Source organism: Pipistrellus hanaki (genome assembly GCF_964339955.1).
Source record: "Pipistrellus hanaki genome assembly, chromosome: 9".
In the NCBI taxonomy this organism is placed as follows: Eukaryota; Metazoa; Chordata; class Mammalia; order Chiroptera; family Vespertilionidae; genus Pipistrellus; species Pipistrellus hanaki.
The window spans coordinates 26,653,283-26,679,423 of NC_140511.1; the positions used below are offsets into that span (position 1 = coordinate 26,653,283).

Here is a 26,141-nt window from a genome sequence, read left to right on the forward strand (position 1 = left end):
CACCGCAATAACGTTTATTGAATGCTGATCATGTACCAGGCACATGAGGGACAGCTGAACAAACAGACCGACATTTCTGCCTTTGTGGGATAGATAACTACCACACTCAGCACACCCATTTGAATTATAGCTTTAGAGCAATTCCAGAACTGAAGAATCCAAAGATTGACATGAGACGCTGTGATGTGTTAGGCCAGCATACTGTTTCTTGAAGCACTATTTTCCTTTTTTAAAAAAGATAAAAATATATTTTTATTGATTTCAGAGAGGAATGGAGAGTGAGAGTGAGAAAGAAACATCAATGATGAGAGAGTCATTGATTGGCTGCCTCCTGCACTCAAGCCTGCAACCCCGACATGTGTCCCAACCAGGATTTGAGCCCTGACCTTCTGGTTCATATGCTGATGCTTAACCACTGAGTCACGATGGCCAGGCCTGAAGCACCATTTCCTCGACTGCCTTGTTACTCTGTCCTTTGTCACTTCTGCATTGATCAAGTGTCACTGTCAGAGTAGAAAGCTCTTTCAGGCCTCTACCTTTATACCTTTCTCTTGTCCATTTACAATTAGGTAGGCAAGGCTTGTCAGATTGCCAATGAAATTTTTCACGTTAAAGAGATGAAGTTTCCGTTGGTGGGGAGGGGTAGATATGAGTCTCTCCCTGCCAGTTTCTATTGTCTCCCTTTTGGTTATAGAGATGTGGAATTATAATCCAGAAGGAAGCCATTTAGCCCACACACGTGCTCCAAGCAAGCACTATAATTAAGTCAGATAAAACTAAAGGCAGTTGGTTGTATTAGTAAGAATTCTTTTGGTTGTAATTATAGTGACTTACTGGAGGCAGCTTTAGACAAAAAAAAAAAAAAAAAAATAGGTGGAAGGGAGCAAAATTTACTACAATTCTAAGTGGCATCATCTATTGTATAGACACCATAAAAAATAAGGGTTGGTTACTTAACATATGTCCTTTCCATTTACCATCAAAAAGGCATCTGAAAGGTAAGAACATAAAGACTGAAAGTAAGTGAGACATGGTAAGAAATAAATTTTGGTATTTTTCTGAGTAAACAGCATATTATAATATGATTTGTATTTGACCTTCCTCCTTTAATATAAGCTTTGTCCCATGCATTTAATTGCACATTGAAAATATGACTTTATCATGGTTTCACCATGTCACAGACCCACAAAAATCTGTAGTTGCCTCTGGTTGGAATTCTAAAAATAAGCACACCCTGGACCATATCCTATATAAGGAAAACCACCAGTAAACAGCCCTGCCCATGCACACAGTTTTAGTAGTTATTTTAGCCCTTTATTTTTTTTTTTTTAATTTTATTTTGGTGTGGTAAGAACACTTAACATGAGACTTAACCTCTCAACAGATTTTTAGGTGTACGATACAGTATTGTTACCTATAGGCACAATGTTGTACAGTCAGTCTCTAGAGTGTACTCATCTTGTGTGTAACTGTTGATCAGTAACTCCCCTGTCATGCCTTATCCCATCCCTGGCAACCACCATCCTATTCTTTGCTCCTTTGAGTTTGTTTATTTTAGATACCTTATATAGGTGGAATCATATAGTATTTGTCCTCCTGTGACTGGCTTATTTCACTTCATAAAATGCTGTCCAGGTCCATCCATATTCACCTCCAATTTCCTGTCCCGTGTGTGTGTGTGTGTGTGTGTGTGTGTGTGTGTGTGTGTGTTTTATACAATTGTGTGAATCTGGCTGAAACATTCTGGGAACTCAGGAGATTGGGGCTCTTGAATGGGCAAGGCTGACTCTTAACTTGATCACTTATTTTTATTCAAAGTCCTTCTGGTTTATTCCTTCTGGGGTATAAACACACAGGCTTCTATCAGGATTAAGGGGAATTATCTGGGCTATGAAAAAGATCTAAGGGGTTTCCTATTAGTTGCATAGGAAGAAGGGGGTGGAAATATTTCTTAAAATACCAAGTTTAGAAAAATTGGACACAAAATGAATGCCCATCAGTAGGAATAAGGTTAAGAAAATTTTGGTACTGTCATGCCAGGACACACTATGGAGCCTATAAAATCATGATTTAGACCAGTGGTTCTCAACCTTTTAATGCCTCGACCCTTTAATATAGTTCCTCATGTTGTGGTGACCCCCAACCATAAAATTATTTTCGTTGCTACTTCATAACTGTAATTTTGCTGCTGTTAATGAATCGTTATGTATATATCTATGTTTTCTGATGGTCTTAGGCTCTACAGCAGAGATTCTCAACTTTCTAATGTCAAGACCCACAGGTTGAGAACCTCTAGCAGGGTCACCTAAGACCATCGGAAAACACAGATGGTCTTTTATCTGAGTGGCTCACAGATACTTTTGCCATGACTTAGTTGGTCAAACGAGGAAGTGGAGTGCAAGCCCTATAACACTAAGTTACCCAGTATGCTTTAGCACCTGTCTCTGACACACACCGAGGACAGTCAAGGATTACTGGGGCCTGGAGCATATAACATGAAGAATGTAAGTGAGCAAGTTGCAAACACCTTTAGGGGAAAAAAAAAAAAAAAAAAAAAAGCATTTTTGTTTCATTTCTGAACTCAGAAGGAATGCTTCTATTGTATATCATGAAGTGTGAAAATGGCTGTTGGTTTAAGATTACTATAGATTTTTATCATTTTCAAGAAGTGTCCTTGTAATTCTGGTTTTTTAAAGAATTTTTATTTTTGCCGGGACCGGTTTGGCTCAGTGGGTAGAGCGTCGGCCTGGGGACGGAAAGGTCCCGGGTTCGATTCCGGTCAAGGGCATGTACCTTGGTTGCGGGCATATCCCCAGTGGGGGGTGTGCAAGAGGCAGCTGATTGATGATTCTCTCTCATCAATGTTTCTAGCTCTCTATCCCTCTCTCTTCCTCCCTGTGAAAAATCAATAAAATATATTTTTTTAAAAAGAATTTTTATTTTTAAAAAATGCTTACTAAATTAAAAACTCAGAAAAGATCCATCAGATATAGTAATTTTTAGAACCATCCTCTACATTTGGTGTTTAGATCGTTTCAGTTATTTATTACTACACATAATCCTGGCATGGATAACCTTGTTCATGAATCCAGTTAGGAAAATGTGCAATAAAGAACAAAATTTAACCACAAAAGAAACCAGGGCCCCCAAATAGAAAAAGGATGGATACCCTAGCAAGGAAACAGAAATCAGTCCTCAGTGGAGCACCCAGTCCAAGCAGCAAGTCTGAGAATGAATGGGGCTTGGGAAGGGAGCTGGGATGGGGATTGAGGGGGGTGGGGGTGGGGGGAGAGGAAGAGCTTGATTATTGGGCAGTAGTAAAGTGGAAGAGAGGAAGGAAATCCCTCAGCAAGTTTGTAAAGTCACACTGGGAGCTCAAGTGCAAACCGGACATCATTTCTAATGGGTGAATAATATTCTCCAACCATTGCACTTTTTCTATGTCATCCTAACATACATGCAAAAAGGTTGAGGGTAAGAAGTTTTAGAAGATTAAGATCTTTAGATTAGCAATGCTTTACCCCAACTCCAGGTCATTTTTGGTGTTATATTTCTTGATTAACTTAAGGTGCAATCTCTCCAATTTTAGCCTCTGGCCCCAAACACTGTTATGGAAGGAGCCAGTGATGCGAGAGTTCCATAAACACGGTGGTGGCTGGAATTGGCTTACACGTAGGATCTTTGCTAGTGTGTATTAGCTAAATGGAAATTTTTATATTTAAATCTGGAGAAGTTTGGACCTTGACTCAAGAGCTTATTGACTGTGTCACAGTGTAAATATTTTTAAGTAGGGAAGGGACATAACCAGTCAACAATCTTTGTTTACCTGACTTGATTTATTACATTAAAACTGAGAAATAGACTTGAGAACTGTAAACTGGAGGAAGTTTTTAAAGATGATCTTAGCCTAGAGAGGAAGGAGAATGAAAGGAGTGTTGTAACCAGAATACTAGGGGGGGGGGGGGGGGGGAGAGGGGAGGAGAAACCTTTTTTGGGAGGTGGTAGTGGTAATTAATCACAACAGTTACATATAAAATGAAAAAACCAAAAAGCCAAATGTCAAAAAAAAAAAATAGATTAGTAAGTGCAAAATTTAGTACAAACATATAAAGATTTTAATATTATTATTTAGAGTTAAATTTTAATGAATGGGAAATTATATGTTATGTTAAAAGGGATAATAGCCCTGGCCAGATAGCTCAATTGGTTAGAGTGTAATCCCTATATATCAAGGTTACAAGTTTAGCCCTGGTCAGGTCACAGAGAGTCAACCAGTGAATGCATGGATGGGTGGAACAACAAATGGATGTTTCCTCTCTCTCTCTCTCTCTCTCTCTCTCTCTCTCTCTCTCTCTCTCTCTCTTTCTCTCTCCCCCCTTCCTTTCTTTCTCTAATATTAATAAATAAATAAAAATTTAAAAGGGATAAGAAATATAAACAGTATGCAATGTGATTTCAAACATGTAAGCTAATACATATTACTAGGAAAAAAGAATTAAATTGTTCAAGTGTATCAACACACTATCAATGGCTATTTCTGGGAAGTGAATTACAGATTTTTTCCTTTATTTTCCAGTTTTTAAAATCTACATATACATTATTTTTGACAACTGGGGGTGGGGTGGGGAAAGAAGATTGGATTGTTTTCCTTCTTTTAACCTCTTTTTAACCCAGTAGTATTAGTAAAATATATTTTTTTAAATCTCTCCATAAACTTCCTGGCTGCATACTATTTAGTGGACAAATTCTAGAAAAACGAAGGGCTCTATCAAGACTAGCACTAACATGACTGTTTCTGAGTCAGAGACTTTTTATCTGGGTTATTCATTCACTAACCTGTATAGGTATAGCTGGATGGATGTTTTGCTTTGTTTGTTTGTTTTTAATGGATGAACATAATGATACCCTAGTGAAAGATTTGGGTGTATAATGTTTACTTGAAGTGAAGACAATAAATATGGTTTTGTTTTATCATGCTTTACATATTTAATAAAATAATCTGAATTAAAAGACCAATGTATCCCAACTGTGACAACAAAAATAAGTATATTTTTCTTCATTGTTTTCAGGTGCTTAGTAAGCTTTTCCAATAGTCTATGATAACATTGGCTTAATTTATAGATAGGAATTAATATTAATAATAGAATTTATAAACATTTTTTTACACATCTTAAACTGTGAAACAAGCTGGGGGTTTCTTCTCTGTTTTTCAGACATTAGGAGAAGGGGGTTTCTTCTCAATGGAAAAATATATTCTTCTTATCCTAAAGTAAAGAAAAATGTGAATAAGTAAGTACGTTTTCACTCTGGGGAAACGCCCTTTAATTTCAACCCCAACTTTAATCTAAATTTGATTTGTTCCCAAATGTACTTCATTTTGTAGAGCAGAATGTAAAAGCCACAACCACAGGACCCAAGTAACCGAGAAACCACTCCCATTCTGGGAGCTGCTTAAAAGCACAGAATGTCAGACCCCTGGCCAGACCTACTGCATCCAAATCTGAATTCTAATAAGAGACCCATGTGATCTGTAGGCACACTGAAACTTGAGAAGCACTGGGCTAGACCACATATATATATAGTATTGATTTTTTTACAGAGAGGAAGGGAGAGGGATAGAGAGTTAGAAATATCGATGAGAGAAAAACATCCATCAGCTGCCTTCTGCACACCCCCTACTGGGGAGGTGCCCACAACCAAGGTGCATGCCATTGACCAGAATCGAACCTAAGACCTTTGAGTCCGCAGGCCGACGCTCTATCCACTGAGCCAAACCAGTTAGGGCAAGACAACTTCTTGTTGTTTGCTCATGCCACAGACTGAGAAGGCAACTGATCAAAAAAAATAAATGAAACTTGTGAGGATGATGACAGTGAAACTTCTGTTTGCAGTCTCTAACAGAAATGTGTTTTAGAGCTACAAATGGATGATCGTAATTCTAAATTTAAATTTTAAATAATGTGCACGAAATATTGGAAAAGTCATAGCTGCAATGATTGTGTTGTTCGTGAGAAAGAGGAAAGTAGCCCAAGTGAATAATAATAATAATAAAAAAGATGATAAGTGAGGACTGATTGGACCATATAAATGAGAACATTTTATAGAAGTTCCTGGAAATATTGTAACCCATGGAAAAACTCTATTTGAAAGCATTAGTTCCAAAGTGTAAGATGCGTGAAACTTTTCATGATTCATACACTAAAGTCGGTAGGTTCCCTTGCTTTTCCCTCTGTCATCTGCATTCTCTTTAATTCAGCAGTCTCAGGCAGTGGAAAACCATATACTTATGTGGAGGGGGAGGTGTGAGTTAGCAGCAACAACATTCTGAACATATAGTATGCATTCATCACACTCTTCCGATTCATCGTACATTGGTCATTCTCATGACAAAACATGATTGAGCACTTAGCCTGCCAGGCCCAGGGCCAAGTTCTAGATACACAATGGTGAGTCATGGGCTTCTGATAGTGTGTGAATTACTACTGATCAAATTTTGAAAGTTACTTGTATATTTTGTTCATCCATGTTATTTCTGAGCCTTGTACTTATCTACCTTTTTTCATTGATAATGAGAAATGTTGAGTTCTTAGTTATTGGTCTGATTCATATCGACCAATTAGTTATGATTTGTATACAAATAGTGACAGTTCTTACAGCAAGATGCAGCTGGCAACTTATAAATGTGAAGCTAAGAGAGATAACAGCAACAATTACATATGGTAACATGATCACTATATGGGCTTGACATGGGCTGGAGATAGAAGGCTGAGGCCTGCTAGGAAGGCAGTCTGGGAGAGTAACAATGAGCAGGAGCCATGAACAAGTCTCTCCTACAGTATATGGATGGAAGTAATGCAATTATGGTCAAAATGAAACATATTTGTAAATCATATGTCCCCAATTGAGGAGTTGGGTAATCTATGTTTTCAAATGAAGGTAATTTTGTTCTTCAAACCAGTCTTACAACATGGCATTTAGAAAATTATTCACCTTGAAAATAAATTGCTTTACAAGTTTGCTTGGAATGATGGATTTACCCACTGTAAGTGGGACCTGACAAATTGGGTAGAAAGTCGAAATCAACAGCCCCCAGTGGGCATGTGGCCCAGACTTAGGTTGAATCAACCACTGCTTCATGACACAGATATCTTTGTAGATTTTGAGTGCAGTTGCCTCCCAACTTCTAATCCTGCAATCCCGTAGCCCTGGCCTTGTGCCTGTCTAATCACTATGACTGGTTCCACCCTTGTTTTCCAGTGGCTGGATTCTCTGCCATGGTGGCCCAGTGATTCAGAGTATAGTCTCAGAAGTTGGATGGACACAAAGTTTGTAGTTCTGACCTCGGTACCTCCTAGACATGGGGTCTTGGGTAATGCAATGTCTCTATGCCTCAGTTCTCACCTGGAAAATGGAGATTAAACATCTCATCTCATGGGATCATGTGGGTTACAGAACTATATAACACACTGCCATGCCCGGCACATGGTAAATGGTGGCTATTACTACCTATTAAACCCAGGTCTTCATACTGGCTCCTTTTTGCTACATGAATCTCCTATAGCAACAAGGGTTTCTGTTTATTTGATTTTATTAACTTGTGTCTTAGTGGCATTATTTTCTTTCTACTGATTTCATATTCCAGAGGCCGTCTCCCTGGGGACCCTTCTCCTTTGCCCCACTTTATCTGTCCTCTCACTGTATTCCAGGTCCAACAGACACCCAGGCTTGGTCACTATTTGTCTCAAAGAGGCAGTAGTGCCTAGTGGTTAAAAAGCGACGGAAGACTTGCTGCCTGGGTTTGAATCTCAACACTTCCACTTGCCACCTGAGTGACTCTAGTAAATTACTCAACCTTTCTGTGCCTCAGTTTCTCAGAAATGAATTGTATCTGTGTCATATAATTGTTGTAAAGATGAAAAACATTGCCGAAACCGGTTTGACTCAGTGGATAGAGCGTTGGCCTGTGTACTGAAAGGTCCCAGGTTTGATTCCGGTCAAAGGCATGTACCTTGGTCGCGGGCACACCCCCAGTAGGGGGTGTGCAAGAGGCAGCTGATCAATGTTTCTCCCTCATCGTGTTTCTAACTCTCTATCCCCTCTCTAAAAAATCAATAAAATACATATTTTTAAAAAGACTAATATATGTGAAGAATCTAGAATCATAAGTGCTACATAGCATTTGCTATTATGTTTCTTACTTGAGTAACCCCAAGCTTGGCACTTAACCCCTTCTCTCTTCTCACTCTGGGGTAACCTCCTAATTGTAGAGATGTTTTTAGGATTTGTATACCCATTTTCATGTCCCTAGACTATCTGGACGCTGCTTGTGCTTCCAGGTCAAGGCCCCTGCCTTCTCCACATCCTGCCACAAATGTTCCTGGCAGGCACTGGTTGTGACAGTGAAAAATGAGGAATAATTTTGTCCCAAACTTTATGTCTGTGAGGTGCAGTGCCCTGCCACCCAGCCTGGTGGCCTCTTACATAAAATAGGGTGAAACCAAGGAAGCCAAGCAAAGCGGTTGCCTTATTCTCCCCTACTCTCCTCACCTCCCTCAACCCACTTCCACTGGTAAGCAAAGGTCATCCATCTGGAAGCAAGATTCCTCCCCACTGAGGCTGACTGTGCGCTACCGTTTCTTACGTGGCTATACAAAGCAAAGGAAATAGAAGTGCGACTCAGAGCATGAACTTCCGTTGCATTCATGGGGTCATTGGTTAGCTGCACTGTTACTGTTTAAATTCCACAATGAGGTAATGTGGCTAACCTAAAAGTAACCAGAGAAAAGCAAGGCAAAAAAAAAGAAAAAGAAAAAAAAGATTGAATTTTGATTGAGAACGCTGACTAACGCAAATCCCACTGGTGTGTAACCCGTTCTGTGCCCGCAGGACTTTGGAGGAAGTCGGGTATTGGGGTCTTACTTCTCAGCCCTCCGTGCCTCGAATAGTACTTGGCTTGTGGCAGTAAGGTGTTTCTGCTGGGCGGTCCTGGCTTCAAGCCTCCCACGGGGAAATTCCTTCTAATGCTCCAAATCCCTTCCAGAGCCACTGTTAATATTTTCAAAAGCAAGATGGTTATTAGCTTATTCTCTTTTTAGCACAAAGTATTTTTAAAATATTTATGTGGTAATTACTTTTTTCTGTCATCTGGGTGACAGTTTATATGGTTTGATTAATCAGATCAAAGGTCTTTATTATTTGTTTTATCTTTTACTCATTCATTTCATTATTCCTTATGCAATTAAACCTCTACATTGCTTAATTAGGTAATTTAATTTGATCCTTAAGAAGTCGATGAAAACCCAATATGGAAATATAATAAAATGCAGTAAGATAAAAAATATATAATAGTTAAGATATAAAATTTCATTCAGTCAACTTTGTCTGATTCTGATTTTATTTTTTAAACTAGTGGCCTGGTGCACAAAATTCGTGTAGGGGGGTGTCCCTCAGCCAGGCCTGCACCCTCTTCAATCTGGGACCCCTTGCACATGTGTCAAACACAAGGCCCGCAGGGCAAATCCAGCCCGCCAGGCCTTGCAATGTGGCCCGCACTGCGCTGTCATCACTGCACTCCGCTGTCAGTTTATGACATTGTCAGTTTATGACTGTTCAGTAAACCATTCGGCCCGCAATTTAGGCTGGATTTTAGATTTTGGCCCCTTCTCTGATTGAGTTCGACACCCCTACGCTTAAGGGATGTCCGATTGCCGGTTTAAGCCTGATTCCACAGGGCTGCTGGCTCTTAAGCACTTACCTGCCTGCCTGCCTGCCTGATTGCCCCTAACCACTCTGCCTGCTGAACTGCTTGCCCCCAACTTCCCCCTTACTGGCCTTTTCACCCCCAACTGGCCCTCTTGCCAGCCTTTTACCCCTCAACTGCCCTCCCTTGCAGGCCTGATCACCTACAATTGCCCCCCCTGCCAACCTGATCACCTCCAATTGCCCCTCCTCCCTGGCCTGATTGCTCCCAACTGCCTCTCCCTGCTGGCCTGCTCACCCCCAACTGGCCCCCTCCCCTCTGGCCTGATCACCCTAACTGCCCTCCCATCCTGGCCTGATTGCCCCTAACCGCCTCTGCCTCTGCCCCCTCACCATGGCTTTGTCCAGGACATCCAGAAGGTCTCCCGGTCTAATTGGCATATTACCCTTTTATTAGTATAGATTAAATCTTTATTGTTGAAAGTATTACATATGTCCCCCTTTTTTATCCATTGACTCCCATTACATATGTCCCCCATTTTTAGCCATTGACTCCTTCTAGCCAGCCCATCCCTGGCCCCAGGCCTTCACCATTGTCTCTGTTTAAGGATTATGCATATATACATACAAATTCATTGATTGATCACTTCCCACCCTCCCTGCCTTTCTTCTGAGATTCTACAGTCTGTGATCTATGCTTCTATGTCTCTGGATCTATTTTATTCATCAGTTTATGTTGTTCATTAGATTCAACGTATGAGTGAGGTCATGTGATACTTGTATTTCTCAGACGGGCTTATTTTGCTTTGCATTATACACTCCAGGTCCCTCCATGCGGTCTCAAAGTGTAAGAGATCTTCCCCCCCCCCCCCCCCCCCCTAGAAACATAAAATCACTAGAAAACACTATAGCAAAATATTTGGAATGTGCTGCCTACACATTGGCACAAGGCAGATTAGAGACTAAAACACTGATATCATTCAATAAGTATTGGTTTAGTAATGATTTGCACTGGGCTTTTCTCCATATCCTAAAGACAATTAGTTCATTTTCAGATTCATTCAACACAAATTTGGTGAAAAATCTACTGTGTAGAAATCTGTGACCCAAGTCAATACGGTAGTGAATTCAGGTTAGTGCTCAAGTTGTCTTTCCCATTTTGGAAGCTGTAAATTTCAATGACATACATTTTCTACAGGTCCAAAGATGCCCACTGACATCTGATCCCTTGCTAAAGGATTTCATACCATGTAATGATTAGGGGCACAGCTTTTGAGTTGGTAGGAGATCTGGGTTTTAGTCTCTGCTTCACCACCTACCAGTTATATGACTTTGGGCAAGTTATTTAACCTAGTATGTCTCATCTATGAAATGGGGATGATAATAACTACCTTAGAGAATTATAACAAGATTGCGATAAAATGGAGAAAAAGTGCCATACACTTAATAAATAGAGCTATTATTTGGAAAGGGACAGTAAGTATGGACTTGGATTCCATTTCTAGAGGTGCCGAGAGCCAATTCCAGCATGTAATAATTACAAGAGTTTCACCAAAAGGTTGGTGAAGCTTGGGGAGCTCAACAGGGTTGAGTCATATGTAGTTTACCTATTGGAAACGGCTAACTGGCACTTCCCCCAAACCTGAATAGGATTGTTAGTTGCCAGACAGCTCAGGGCATTTTATTGCCTCGTGTTGGCCAAACACCTGAAAAGTGGTAGGCTATTCCCCAAACTGATAATGCTTCTAAACCCTTTGATACCTTACTCTTTGAAGTGTATATTTCCACATTGTCTTGGATAAATTGTGTTTAATAAAAGCATGGGGTCCTGAGACAAGGAGAGTCTTCAGTTCCCTTTAGCTGAAGCTCCTCTGACCCCCAATGCCTTTCAAAACTATCTTTCATCCTTGGACTCCTTAATAATCTACGCACAGCCCCTTTCTCCAGAACGCTGAACCCTTTGTAAGGCTGGGGAAAGAACCCTGGCATTATGGTGCCCTAACGAGGGACACCAACATAGAGGCATCGTGACTGAGCTAATTCTCTGAGCTGAATGACAATGTTTGTTTCTCCCTCTCCTGAACAGCAGCTGAAGCTATCTGACAAGATTAGTTTCTTCCTTCTTCTTCAAAAACTTTCAAGGAAAACTCCACAATCTCCTTCTGTCAAGACTTACAAGGTTTAAGCTGTTGCTTATATCTAACCTAAATCTTCCCCCATCATTCAAACCAGGTTCCTCTTATTCCATCTCATCTAGAGATAGATAAGGGCTGCTCACCATCCTCTGGGTAGTAAACTCTCAGATCAAGGAGCCCACAAACGATGATTAAATACCCACTGTGCAAGGCACCCCATAAGAGACCAAGGAAGCAGATGTAGATTTGTTCTGCACTGTGGGAAGGTCAGGTAAATGGGACACAGTTTAAAATCAGTTGGTAGAACTATGTAATAAAACCATGGCCAATTAGATAGAAGACTTGCACTAGTCTGATTTAGTTGAGGTCTTTCAGATGCAATCACAAGCATAGCTGGAAGTTTACAACTAAATAGGAAAAAAATACTTGAAATGCAGATGTTCAGAAATGCATGAAAAACAAACAAACCCTAGAAGGATAATATGTGCATAAGTATGTTCTGTACTCAAGGGTAGAGGCTGCTGGAAAAAAATAGCATTACTTTGACCTGATGTGATGTTTGGATGAAGAGGTTACGAAAGATGATATATTCTACTGGAGAAAGATGATATATTCATCTGGAAAGAAGCTCGGATACCCTCGGAAGCAGCTGCCTCCTTAAAGAGAAATCCAGCTCCCTCAGCTCTGGCCAAGGTCATGGCCACGTGCATTCTATTGTAGGAGGAAGGAACACAAAGGGGGAGCAGTGCCGGAGACCTGTGTTGGCAGCTGGACCCGAAAAGGGAAAGGGCAGCAGGCACAAGAGTGAAGCTAAGAGAAAGGAATTAATTTTTTTCTCCAAACTCAGACTCTAGCAGACATTCTTGTTTCTCCTCCTCTCATGCCCCCAGCCCTTTCTACTCAGAGACCTTTTCAGTTATGTGTTTTTTTAAATCCCCACCCGAGGATATATTTATTGATTTGAGAGAGAGAGAGAGAGAGAGAGAGAGAGAGAGAGAGAGAGAGAGAGAGAGAGAGAAACATCAATGTGAAAGAAACATCGGTTTCCTCCCCTACTCACCCTAACCTGAGATTGAACTGCAACCTTTTGTTGTATGGAATGACATGTCAATCAATGGAGCCACACAGATAGGGCTTATGTGTGTTTTTAAAGTTACTAAACCACGCCTTTATGCTGGAAAGTACAGCCAATGGGGCCTGGCCTGGTCTTTCAGGGAAGTAAAGCTCACCCTTTAAAAATATTTGTGTTCTCTTCAGCTGCCTCTGGGCTGTGCATAATGCACATCAGAGCCTGAAAAGCCAGTTTAGAGCCATATAATCTATGCCTCCTTTGTGTAGACACGGTCAGATATGATCAGAGAAAGAAAAAGGTAAATGATTTAAATTTATGTTTGTTGTCTTCCAGATTCTGTAATTATCTTGACATGCCTTTGGGGTCCAGTAAATTCCTTGCATATTGTAGGTAAACGAAACATTTTTGTTGAATGAGTGAACCAATAACAAACATATCCACTCTCCCTGAGCAACATCTTACATTTTCTCAGTTGGTACTAAACATAATAAATAAACCAGACTCTAAATTAAACTTCCGTGCATTAGCCATTAGCACAGAGAGACACAGATGAATGGATTTGGCAGGACACTATTGAAAGTCATTGGGGAAGGAAATGAGGAAGAGAAAACTAGGAAGCTTCATTAATCAAATTTATCATGACTACTTACTAAAGTTCTACAGGTCTTAGTCAGAAAAATACAAAAGCCCTTGCAATGTGGAAACATTAAATTAGAATATTAGTTTTATCTCGGCAAAGTCTTCTGTAGAATTTCTCAGAAACATATAAATCATTTAAAGATAAATCATTCCATAATGCATTCCTCCCAAACTTACCTCTTCTTTTTTAAAAAGTTGTAAGGAGGGGGAAATCTTCAGGGAATCGCTAAAAATATGTGAATGATGATGTCTGCTAAATTCTCATATGTCCAGAAATTTCCATAAGTTGCCCCAAATTCCATTTTCACCTGACAGGAGAGCTGATCAGAAAATTGCATTTCTTTTTTTTCCTCTTTTTTCCAGGATGCACAGAACCTTCCTGGGGGTCCTGGCCCTGTTCTCACCTGTCAGGAATGTGTGTGATGAAACCTCCGTTCTGAATCTAAACTGGGGCTGAAACAGGGGAAATGTGCCAACTTTTGTTTTGGTGTTGGTTTTGGGGTGTGTGTGTGTGTGTGTGTGTGTGTGTGTGTACTACTATTTGCTAACATACCGTAGTCGTTTTTTAAAGAGGGACAGTATAAAAGCAATGGTTAAGAGCCTGCATTCAAATATAAGCTAGTTCAGTGTGTGACAATGGGCAAGTCATGGAATGTCCCTGAGCCTCGATCTGCAAAATGGGAATAATAAGAGCACAGGGTTGTTGCAGGAATTAAGAGAGATAATTCGTAAACACTCTCATGTCCAGAAGACACACTGTGAATGATAGTCATTATGATAATAATTAGTATTCCCATTATCTATCTATCTATCTATCTATCTATCTATCTATCTATCGACACCCTTCATCTACCTCACCCCTCAACACAACATCCAATGCTTCTTACTGAGCCCATATGTCTCTGCTTCAGGAGCCTGGAAAAATATCAAAAGCCCAGAGAAGAGAGGGTTTAGAGGCCTGGCCCATTTTTCCTGTGGCCACTGATGCCATTCCCTAAACCTAAGTATGGGGACACAGTAACCACCACCTAGGACATCTTGGCCATTGCATGGTCTTCACAGATCTTATTAACTGTTGTCACAGCACAACCATAAGAACAGATGGGACAACTTGTGCAGCCGAGGGCACCAGAAGACTTCACAGCTCTTTATCCAGAGTCCCCTATTCCTACCCAAACAGCAGTATCCCAAAAGAAATCTATTGCTCACTCTGTTAGATGTCCATAAACATAACTTCTGGGTTTTATTATTTATTAATTAATTTATTATTATTATTATTATTATTATTACCAATTTCACTTAACCCAAAGAGGGGAAACTTTTGATCTCTTACCAACCAAAGAAAAAGAGAAAAAGCACATACATAATTTAAGTCTAATGCTTCTGGATTCTTGACATTATTAACTCAGTCACAATTAAAACATGACATAATTTGAGTTGCTTAACTTTGGGACAAATCCCCCTCGTAACAAATGGCAGAATTTCTGCAGTAGGTATACCTACATGCACTTTGTTATGTGCCCATGTGTAGGTGTTTTATCATTGATTGAGGGGAAGCCCAGTCTGGACACTTTTTGAGATCTCACCTTCAGCAATCATATCATTGTGAGAGTCTATAAAATGGATTGTTTAAAAATTCAAATGAACCCAACTAATATATACATAACTCCACAAACATGCTTCAATACATGCATATACCTTGGAGTCCCTAGAATTTAGAATGACTTGTGTATACCTAAGAAATAGTATATATTGTTTATCTATCTTAGAGAACTTCTAAAAGAGAGTGAAACCAGGTAATATAAGTAAGTAAAGTCAGGGTTAAAAAAATAACTGGCTCTTCTTGTCTTATTTTCTTTCTACTTTTACTGGAGTCATGAATGCCACGGAAATACTTTTTCCCTACTTTTACCACAAGAAGAGGAAGTGTGCAGTGAACGTGTAAACATTAAATAGGGTGTGATATGCCCCACATGACTGGGGAACTGGGTGAGCAACATTTAACAGTTGAGTGGAGAGGCCAGCAGGGACAGTGGGACACAGCTCTAGCCGCTGCTGCCAACTGTGAATGTCGACTCTGTTGTCACATCTTTCTTTCTCTCCCCTCCTTTCTCTTCACCCGAGATAATCTGGAAATAAGTATGTCCATATGTTTGCAAGAGGAAGCTAGCATATTAGCCAACAGTTTGGATCATGAGCCAAGCCCTGATATCTTTTTTTTTTTTTTCATATATTTTTTTGATTTTGTACAGAGAAGAAGGGAGAAAGATAGAGAGTTAGAAACATCGATGAGAGAGAGTCATCGATCAGTTGCCTCTTGCACACCCCTACTGGGGATATGCCCGCAACCAAGGTACATGCCCTTGACCGGAATCGAACCCGGGACCCTTCAGTCCCCAAGCCAATGCCCTATCCATTGAGCCAAACCGGTCCCGGCAAGCCCTGATATCTTAATGAGTTTAATTTTGGACGTGGATCCTAGGTACTTATGGGACATCTGGGAAGAGAGGGTTAGCCTGGAGACACAGATTTCAGAAGCATGGCAGTGATATAGTGGAGGAAACTACAGGAATAGCTGACTCAATTGAGGGAGAACTCATGAAACAAGATGAGAAGACTCTGAGTAATAGCTGGCAAACATCCACATTGAAAATGGGGGTCATTTAAAACTATTCATAAAGGAGGATTAGAAGGACTAGCCAGAAAAGAGAAGAATGAGGACATTGTAGTATCAAGGACTTTGAGGAAGGAAGAAGGGTTAAGGAGAGAGCCATCAACTATGTCAAATGTTGCAGAAACCTCAAGCCACTAGATTTAGCCAGAATATGTCACAGGAGGCACTACAGTGAATAGAAAGTCAATGGTGCCCTGGTCTATGCTCAGTTGGTTAGAGCATCATCCCAATAAGCCAAGGTTGCGGGTTCAATCCCCAGTTAGAGTAATCCAGAAATCAACCAATGAATGCATAAATGAGTGGAACAACAAATCTCTCTTTCTCTCTCACTTGCTCTCTCTCCCTCTAAAATCAATCAAACAATCAATCAATCAATAAAAAAGAAAGTCAATTGCATTTGGGGTCAGACCTGAATTTGGAATTCGGTTTTCCCATCTACTTAATGCATAACTTTGGACAGTAAAAGAAAACTCTCAAAATCTTAGTTTACTCATCCATAAAAATGGGTAACACCTATATCTCAAAAAAGCCATAACAGCTATAGCACATGGCTTTTGTGAGAGTTTGTGGTAAGTAAAATAAAGATTCTGTCCTCAGGAGGCTTGTGTTCTAGTGGGAGAGTCAATAAAGGAGTACACAAATTAATATATAATTCAGGAAGTGATAGAAAAAAGAATAAAGTAATATAAAGGCTTAGAGAGTAACTTGGGAGGGAGGATAGTTTCTATTTTAACTTGGTAGAGAGGTTGCCTCTGAGTAAATGACATCTGAAGTGAAATTTGAATGAAGAGAGAGGAAGATATTTGATGTTCTAAGTGAAGTGTAAAGGTGGGGGTGGTGGTAGGGGTAGTAGGTTTGGCCTGCTCCAATATATCAAGAAAGCCTATATGGGTAGAGTGGATTAGGAAAGTATAGGAGATGAGTTCATAGAGGTGAGTTGGCCATAGAAGGAGATTAAAACATAAACAAAGACTAATATGGAGCCATTGGAGAGTGTTGAGCTTAGAGGCGATGTGTGAAGATTTACATATAAGACGTCCCTCTGATTTCTGTGCAGAGAATAAAGGACAGTAGAAGCTGTTATAGGATGTTACTGCTGAGCCTGCAAGAGATGATAGAGGCTTGGGCAAGGCCGCAGTTGGGGAAATTTAGGCTATATTTCAAATGTAGATTCAACAATTGATGGACTGGATATGAAGTTTAAGGATTTGACTTCTAGGTCTTTGGCTTACTCCACTGAGTGAATGGGGTACCATTTCTTGAGAAGGTCGGACATGTTGAAAAGTGGGATTTCAAAAGCTGGAGTAAGAACATGAGTTCTGTCTGGGCATGGTAGGTTTGAGGGACCTATTAGATATCCAAGTGGAAAGTTAAGTAGGCTTTTGGGATTTTAGGGGAAAGCAGAAGCTAGAGAAATCAATCTTGGAGTACAATATGGTTAGATATGACCACCCAGGGAGTCAGTATAGATAAGAGAATAGGGCCTGTGATTGAATTCTCCAAAGTTGACAGCAAAAATTCTCCAAAGTGGTATGAATGAAACCAGGAAGTTGTAGCATGGGGACCTGGAGGCTATTTGAGAATGTGTTTTAACAGGGAAGAAGTAAACAACTGTGTCAGATGCTACAGAAAAGTTGAGTTTGATGAGTTTGTGGATTGTATCTGCACTTCAAGATCATTGGATTGGACCTTCAAGAGGAAAGCCATTTGAAATCTGGAAGAGAAAAGTTATCCTGGATTCATGGAAACAAAAACCTAATTGGAATGATAGAGGAACAAAAGATAAAGAAATGGAGCCCGTAGGTCAAGTGTACTAAACTCTCAACATCTGTAAGAGCCATCCAATCCCTAAAAGTTTTATGCAGAATTCTAAGAGTGGGTAACAAGCTGTGTTTTCCGGAAGAGAAGCCATGCCTTTCACCATGCATTTAAAGAACTGCAGCACAGTAACTCCGCACCAGCAGGTCCAGTGGCTGGCCCAGAGCTGCCGACACTCTGAGACTAAGCTTGTGGCCAAGGACATGGGACTTTCAGACATTTAATAATAATAATAATAATAATAATAAGAAGAAGAAGAAGAAGAAGAAGAAGAAGAAGAAGAAGAAGAAGAAGAAGAAGAAGAAGTGGAGGAGGTAGTAGAAGAAGAGGAGGAGGGGAAGAGGAGGAGGAAGAGGAAAAGAAAGTAGTTTGTTTTCCATAAGTAGAGTCCCTTTAAAACTTAACCTTAAAGAAAGTATTTTCAGCTTTGAAAGATTTTTATAACCTAAAATAGTACTTCTCTGCCACCTCTAGTGGATATTATTAAAATGCAGTCCAAGCATTCTCTATTTTATTTGAACATATTTGAAAAGGTTATGATATCTCCTATTCACATAGCCTGTCTTATAATCAAATATATACAATAAGAATAATACATTTGCCCAGCTGTCATAGCTCAGTGGTTGAGCTTTGACCTATGAACCAGGAGGTCACGGTTTGATTTCAGTGGGGGCCCATGCCTGGGTTGCAGCTCGATCCCCAGTGGGGGTGTGCGGGAGGCAGCAGATCAAAGTTTCTCTCTCATCATTGATATTTCTGTCTCTCCTTCTCTCTTCCTCTCTGAAATCAATAAAAATACATATATATTTAAAAATATTAATTCAACATCCAAATAATATATAAATCATATATATTATATATATATAAAAGCCCAGCAACTGAATGGCAGAATGACCAGAATGACTGGTTGACCAGTCACTATGATGTGCACTGACCACCATGGGGGCAGATGCTCAATGCAGGTGCTGCCCCTTGGTGATGAGTGTGCTCCCACAGTGGGAACACCACTCAGCTGGCAGGGATGACCAGCACTCCCTTGGCGGGAGCAGTCACTCAGAGGGCAGGTCCACAGCTGCTATGCTGACAGGGATGGGTTGTGCTCCCATAGGGAGCCCATCCCTGCAGGCCACACCCCCCACCAGTGCACAAATCAAATCCGTGCACTGGGCCTCTATTAAATTTATAAGTATATAAATGAAAGTAAGCCCCAAATATAATTGTATAGGTTACTCCATGTTTAACTACCAGGGAAATGGTATGCAGTCTTCGTTTCATGGAAACAGGTTAGTGGGCACTCTCCATCCATTCACAGGAGTTCAAACTAGACTGTAACTCTCCTTCCAGGTACCACATGAACAAAATTGCCCACTTTACTAGTCTCTTCTGTAAGAATCAGTGAAATGGAAGACCTGAAAAGATGTTTCTCTGGCTGGTTTTGAAAAAGAAGGCGAATGTGTCAGGAGTCTGAAATTATGCACCTTGCGGCCTGCAGTGTCTGCTCTTAGGAATTTTTAGAGAATTCAGGCCTTTCCTACCTGGTGTTCAACAATCCTCAGAGTCATGTTTTCAATTATTTTATTTCTCCCAGCAATGCTGGTACCCAAGAGAGTTTCTATAAAAAACTGATGATTTGAAGGGCATGAAGCATGCAGCTAGTAATCATGAGGAAGAACTGAAAATGAGGGGCTCCAGCAGTCTCAAAATTACATCTGTGAGGAATTCTGATTCTAGAGCATGTCTTTTCCCCAATGAACCACCAGTAGAAGCTCTCAATGCCATGTAACTCATACGCTACATGTATGTGCAATAAATCCTTGGATAAGTTGACTTATTTAAATGACTTAGATTCTTCTGGGTCAGTAATTTGCACAGCACGGCCCCTTGACCTGGGAACTTGATATAAATGCAAATTCTTGACCCCCACCCCAGACTTACTGAGCAGTTTCCAGCAATCTGCTTTTGATAAGCTCCTAGGTAATTGTGATGGAATCTAATGTTGGGAACCACTGTTATTGGCCATACCTATAGTATACTGATAAATATCAAAGACGTTATTGTCCTTTTCAGGCGCTTGGTGAAAAATTCTGCTTGTCATTAAATAGAAATAACTTCAAAAAATCTGAGATAGCAATGTAGATACTGATACTTAGTAATTTTTTCTTCTAAATATAACAGCTTGTTTGGATATAGGCAAATAATTTATAAAATTACTTCAGTAATTTCCTCAAAGAGCCATTTGTCTTTTGATAGTCATAATTTTGTAATAAATAATCATTCTGCAATCAAATAGGCAATTTCATATCCATTTCACAAATACTGTCCACTCATTTGTCACCGAGATTACCTGCAGGTGGATTTTTAATGTGGCATTCATCTCTCTTAATATAGAGTTCTTCTTCCAGTACTTCCTTAATTCTCTTGTGTGGCTCACAATATAAAAATTTCTTCCCTATAAAGACATTAACAAAGTTGGTTATGTACCATAAATTCTTCCCAACCTTCTAGCCATTACACTTATATGGGTAATTTTTTTTTAAAAGACATATCCTTCTATACCAATGCAGATGATAAACCCTGTAGACTCTTTTTTGGGGGGGGAAGATCTGTTTTTTTTTGGGGGGGGGCTTCAAACTGTTTTTTAATTCCTGAACTTTTGGGTGGTTTAAGATACCTCTTTTAGGTATTATGTGGAAATACATGGAGTTTTCTTCATTAGCTTCAAGAACACTTTTAGCCCTAGCTGGTTTGGCTCAGTGGATAGAGCATCAGCCTGCAGACTGAAGGGTCCTGAATTCAATCTGGGTCAAGGACATATACTAGTATTTCGATTGCAGGTCCTCCCTGGCTGGGGTCCTGGTAAGGCATGTGCAAGAGGCAACCAATCAATATTTCTCTCACATCAATATTTTTTTGTCTTTCCTTCTCTCTGAAAATTAATGGAAAAATATCCTTGGGTGAGAATTAAAATTAAAAAAAAGAACACTTTCATTTGTTTAATAAAATACTATTAAAGACTTACTCTGTGCCAGGCATTTGGCTAGGGGCAAAGGACATAGCAATGAATAATTCAGATGTGTGCATGGAGTCTACAATCCAGATATATAACAGAACAGCCTCAGCACTATTTAATCATCATTTTTAGAGACTGAATCTGAACTGTAGTAGTGAACCACTTATGGACCTATGACTTTGTCCTGGCCTCTAACCTGTCCCTATAGGACATCACTGCAATAGTGGAGAACTGTGTTGTTTGTTCGAAGTACCTTAGCTATATTTTTTCAGCTCCGTGCTATCTGACTTTGTCTGTCTCTCCAGTCTCTCCTGTCAGCCTTTCTCTCTTGTTCTCTGAGCTGTAACATGGCCCTCTTGCCCGTCCCCACATCTATTTTCTCTGCCTAAAGCGTGGTTCTCCTAGTATTTTTGCACAGGGAACTTGTATTCAAATTTCAGGTGTAGCCTTAAATTTTTCTTTTTTCTTTTTTTTTAATATATATTTTATTGATTTTTTTACAGAGAGGAAGGGAGAGAGATAGAGAGATAGAAACATCGATGAGAGAGAGTCATTGATCAGTTGCCTTTTGCACACCCCCTACTGGGGATATGCCTGCAACCAAGGTACATGCCCCTGACCGGAATCGAACCTGGGACCCTTTAGTCCGCAGGCTGACGCTCTGTCTACTGAGCCAAACTGGTTTCGGCAAATTTTTCTTAAAAAAAATATTTTTATTGACTTCAGAGAGGAAAGGACAGGGAGAGAGAGAAGCAACAATGATGAGAGAGAATCATTGATTGGCTACTTCCTGTACACCCCCTACTGGGGATTGAGACTGCAATCCTGGCATATACCCTGACCAGGAATTGAACTGTGACCTCCTGATTCATAGGTCAATGCTCAACCACTGAGCCACACCAGCTAGGCAAATTTCAGTTCTTTAGGAAAACCTTCCCTGACTCCACATTCTCAAAATGCTCCTGGTTATTTCTCCTCGTAGCATGCTCCTCTTCCTTTAATTTCATTTATTGCAATTTATATATGGCTTTATTTACTTTATATACAATTACTTATATAACTAGTAACATATCTTCCTTACCAGACCATTAATACCCTAACCTAAAAGCAGGGATGTCTATTTAGTCAGAGCTTGTTATAATAACAGATGTTTAGCAAATGTATAGTCAAATAGAATCAAGCATTGTTTAATTAGATAGAGCTCGCTCTGGTCATTTTGGCTCACTGGATAGAGCATTGGCCTGGGGACTGAAGGGTCCTGGATTTGATTCCGGTCAAGGGCCACATGTCTGGGTTACAGGCTGCATCCCCAGCAGGAGGTGTGTAGGAGGCAGCTGATCAGTGATTCTCTCTCATCATTGATGTTTCTACCTTCCTCTCCCTCTCCCTCTCCCTTCCTCTCTCAGAGCAATAAAAAAAATATATTTTTTAAAAATTGGATAGAGCTCAAGACTATTCTCCATGCATGTCTGCCAATGCAGCCTTGTGAATGTCAGGGAACCAGTAGTTCTAGTCTCAACACAAAGAACCATGGAACACCTAAACAATAAAATACCTTAGCTATTTAATAGCTGGCTTTAAACTCACAAAGATATGGCAGGTGCATCATCTTTTCCAAACTAACCAATGGAGAACACAAGTGAATAAGGGTGGCTTATGTGCAGACTGGCCCAAATGGGGCAAGAGATCTGCTGCTTCTGGCCGTGGCCCTGGGTCAGGCCTGGTCATGAGGACCCCACACACCCTGAGACAAGGACAAGGTGAGATACCTTCTGCATCTCATTGTCTCCCCAAAGCTAGGAGTCATAGGAATGAGATGGGATCAGCATTACTCCAGCTTAACTCTGGTTTAAACTTTTTTTGGTTAAAATTTAGGCAGAAAGGCTTTTAAGAAATGTAGCTAAGAAGGAAGAAAAGCCTAAAACAAGTTAGTAAAGAGGAAGAGACCACCTGTCCTAAGTTCAAGTCTCTTGACAAATTTCAGCCCAGCTGCTAGAAGAATTTATAGAGGAAATCACTACGGTTTTGAAGAGCTAGTATAGGCAAATATTCCCTGACCCCAAAGAGAAATGAAGGAAGGAAAGAAGGAAAGAAGCGAGAGAGGGAGGAAGGAAGGAAGGAAGTGAGAGAGGGAGGGAGGGAGAGAAAAATTAAAAATTAGCAGCAGTTTAATGTCAATCTTCACCAACATTTTGAATGAATTGGTCAACAGATTGATTATGAGTACAATGAAGAGCTGTGATTACTGTGTTAAGGACTGCTGAAAGCAACATTATTCCAGACTAAACTGTTTTGTTTTTTATTAGGAGCTAATAACAATTGCTATAATTTATTGAATGCTACCATGCCTTAAGCATCTTATATACATTATATCTCTCCTTCTCACTATCACCTTATGGGTAGGTATAATTATTCCTATCTTATAGGTGAAAAAGTAACTTCCAAAAGCCACAAAAAATCATCAAAAAAAATTAAAAGTCTTGCACACCTAATTTCTCCCAACCCAAGTTACTAACCAAGCTAGATTAGAGAGATGTAGCCACAACGTATCTGCATTTCAGCAAGGCATTTGATAAAGTGCATTTGTAGGAGACACAATGCCCATGTCTGAGATGCTGATTGACAGGTCAGGGACTTCTAGAGGCTCTTCTTGGAGTTGTTGAGGTCACCATCTAATTTGCTCACTTGGATGTAGAAAATGCCAGCAAACTAACCAAATGTGAGAATGGCATAAACTTGGTAAAGGGCAAACTTTCAGGACTCAAAGAGCTACTTCTATACCTGGAATGAAGTGATAAAATCCACAGGATGGTACAGGGGGATAACTATACCAACTTGTATTTAGGAATTATGGATGTCATAGACTGCACTTAATAGTATAAAATGTGTTAAATGTGTTAATAGTATAAAATGTCTGCCAAAACAGCTAAGGCAATTTTGGATCCATTTAATAGGAGTGTCGTGTTCAGATCAAAGGAGGATATAGTCCCACCAGACTATTCTAATCTGATCATACCTAGAATACTGGATTCAGTGATTTAGTAAACTGGAGAACATTGGAGGAGGTCAACCATCATGGTGTGTGGGCTACAAATTATTTTAAAGGTAACATTGAATCTATGAAAGATTTAATAGGTGCTCAAATTAACCTTTATACAATTCAAGGATGAAATTATATCACTTTAATGGGAATTGGATCATACTCTATCTGTGTATATTTGAGAACAGATCCCTGATTAGGGAGTTCAAGCTGTAGAGAGACTGCAGACCTTTCCATAAAATAGACTAAAAACATTTGAAAATTGACTGAGTATTTTGTGTGAGTGTGAACAGCCTGTCTCTACTTAGGCTGAGGCCCTAAAAGGAGGTTTTTGGGGAGGTTAAGGAGGGAACTCTAAATGACTCTGCAATCTACAGAAAGTTTAGACTCCTGCCTCAATTCATTACTCACTTCCCTGCAACTTTCATGCCCAATGCCTGGCATGAAGTAAGGACTCAGTATTTGTTGAGTTGATGAGTGAATGGTTAATTCTACCTTTTACACCTACCGCCATGGGAATAAAGAACCTTTACATTCTATCAATAGCATCTTTAATGAGAAAAGTCCTAGATGAGAATTTTGTCAAAATAAGGAATTACTTAAATATACTAAAATACTTTCATATACTGAATTACGTTGCTTTAAGGCCTCTGCATGCAGAGAAATAATGTATCATAATCAGTCATATTGGAGGTGACGCTGAGGGAAGAGGCCCTTTCACCAGGGGGCAGAGGTTTTGGGGCTTCTTGATGAGGTAGGTCTTGTGGGAGGACTGGTTTGTGATCCCCCTCTCTCCGACCCCCCCCCCCCCCCCTGCGGGAGACTGAGCCTCTTCAGCCCAACCCTCCCCCCAGGGACCGCTGAGCTGGGAGGTAGCTGCGGAGTGGAGACAGCTCTCCAGAGACCCAACAAGGCAACGCTGCAGAAGGGCTGGAGACCGCTGGGATTCCGACCTCTCTGGCTTATTATCTTCCCCATCAGCATTCCTGTACATCCATGGATCAGTATGGATGAGCACTGCGACCTGGCGCGGACAGACTCCCGTTAACCACAGCGTGGGCTGTGACTGTGGCCCAGAACTGCCTTTTGTGCGTTTGGGAGGGAGGGCAGGGAGGAGACAGCAAGGTAAAAAGTGGCCCAATGTTGTGATATTTTAAAAGGATTCGGTAATAATTTATGGACCGAAAGCCCAAGAGACGAGTTCACGTGTTTGAAGTATTTCTCCAGCCCTGGCTGAGTGACTGTGGGAGAGTCGCTTCCTTTCCTCCAGGTTAGACCTCAGGTTCCTGGTCTGTAAACGGAACTGGCCAACATGATCTACATGTTTCCGTGAATATTGATCTACAATATTCCGAAATATTATTTATATTACATATAACATTTTAAAAATATATATTTTATTGACAGAGAGGAAGGAAGAGGGATAGAGAGTTAGAAACATCGACCAGCTGCCTCCTGCACACCCCTTACCGGGGATGTGCCCGCAACCAAGGTACATGCCCTTGACTGGAATCGAACCTGGGACCCTTCAGTCCGCAGACCACTCTCTATCCACTGAGCCAAACCGGTTTCGGCTACATATAACATTTTAATGACTCTGTATTTTGATACATTTTATGTACACATCCCCTCCCCTCCCGCTACCCCCCCCCCCCCCCCCTTACCTTCCAGGCCAATCACGCAGCCAATGAAGTGGGAGGCTACCTGGGGAAATGGACTTGGGTGCCATCACCTCTCCTTTCGCCAAAACAGCAGCTCCACCCTCTCCCTCCCAAACCTCCCCGGCTTCAGCCAGCCTCCGCACCCCGGGGTCCCCCAGCGTCCTGCTCACCGGCTCTCCACAATGCGTGTCCCTCTGCACAGGGGAACTCACACTGCGTGTGCGGCTCCCAGGGGCCGCCGTCGCCGGGCTCCCCGCGCGCCCTGCTCCCCAGCCCGGCCGGCGGTCCCAGCCGCTCCGGGCCGCTGCCCGCCTGGGGCGCCGCCGCCGCCGGCGGGTCCTCCACCCTCATGCCGCGGGCCGGTGTCTTCGCCGCCGGCCTTCCCAGCTTCAA

General features: G+C 40.9%; 1 protein-coding gene across 1 annotated transcript in view; it reads right to left on the bottom strand.

Moving 5' to 3' along the window:
• The window catches only part of PIWIL4 (piwi like RNA-mediated gene silencing 4), a gene marked incomplete at its 5' end in the record, with an annotated part of 96,315 nt that extends 70,174 nt beyond the window's left edge, over positions 1-26,141 (bottom strand). The window contains 2 exons of the mRNA XM_084895378.1: positions 20,382-20,486; positions 25,961-26,141. Coding sequence (XP_084751504.1) covers positions 20,382-20,486; positions 25,961-26,099 — 244 coding nt within the window. The remainder of the gene's footprint in view (positions 1-20,381; positions 20,487-25,960) is intronic.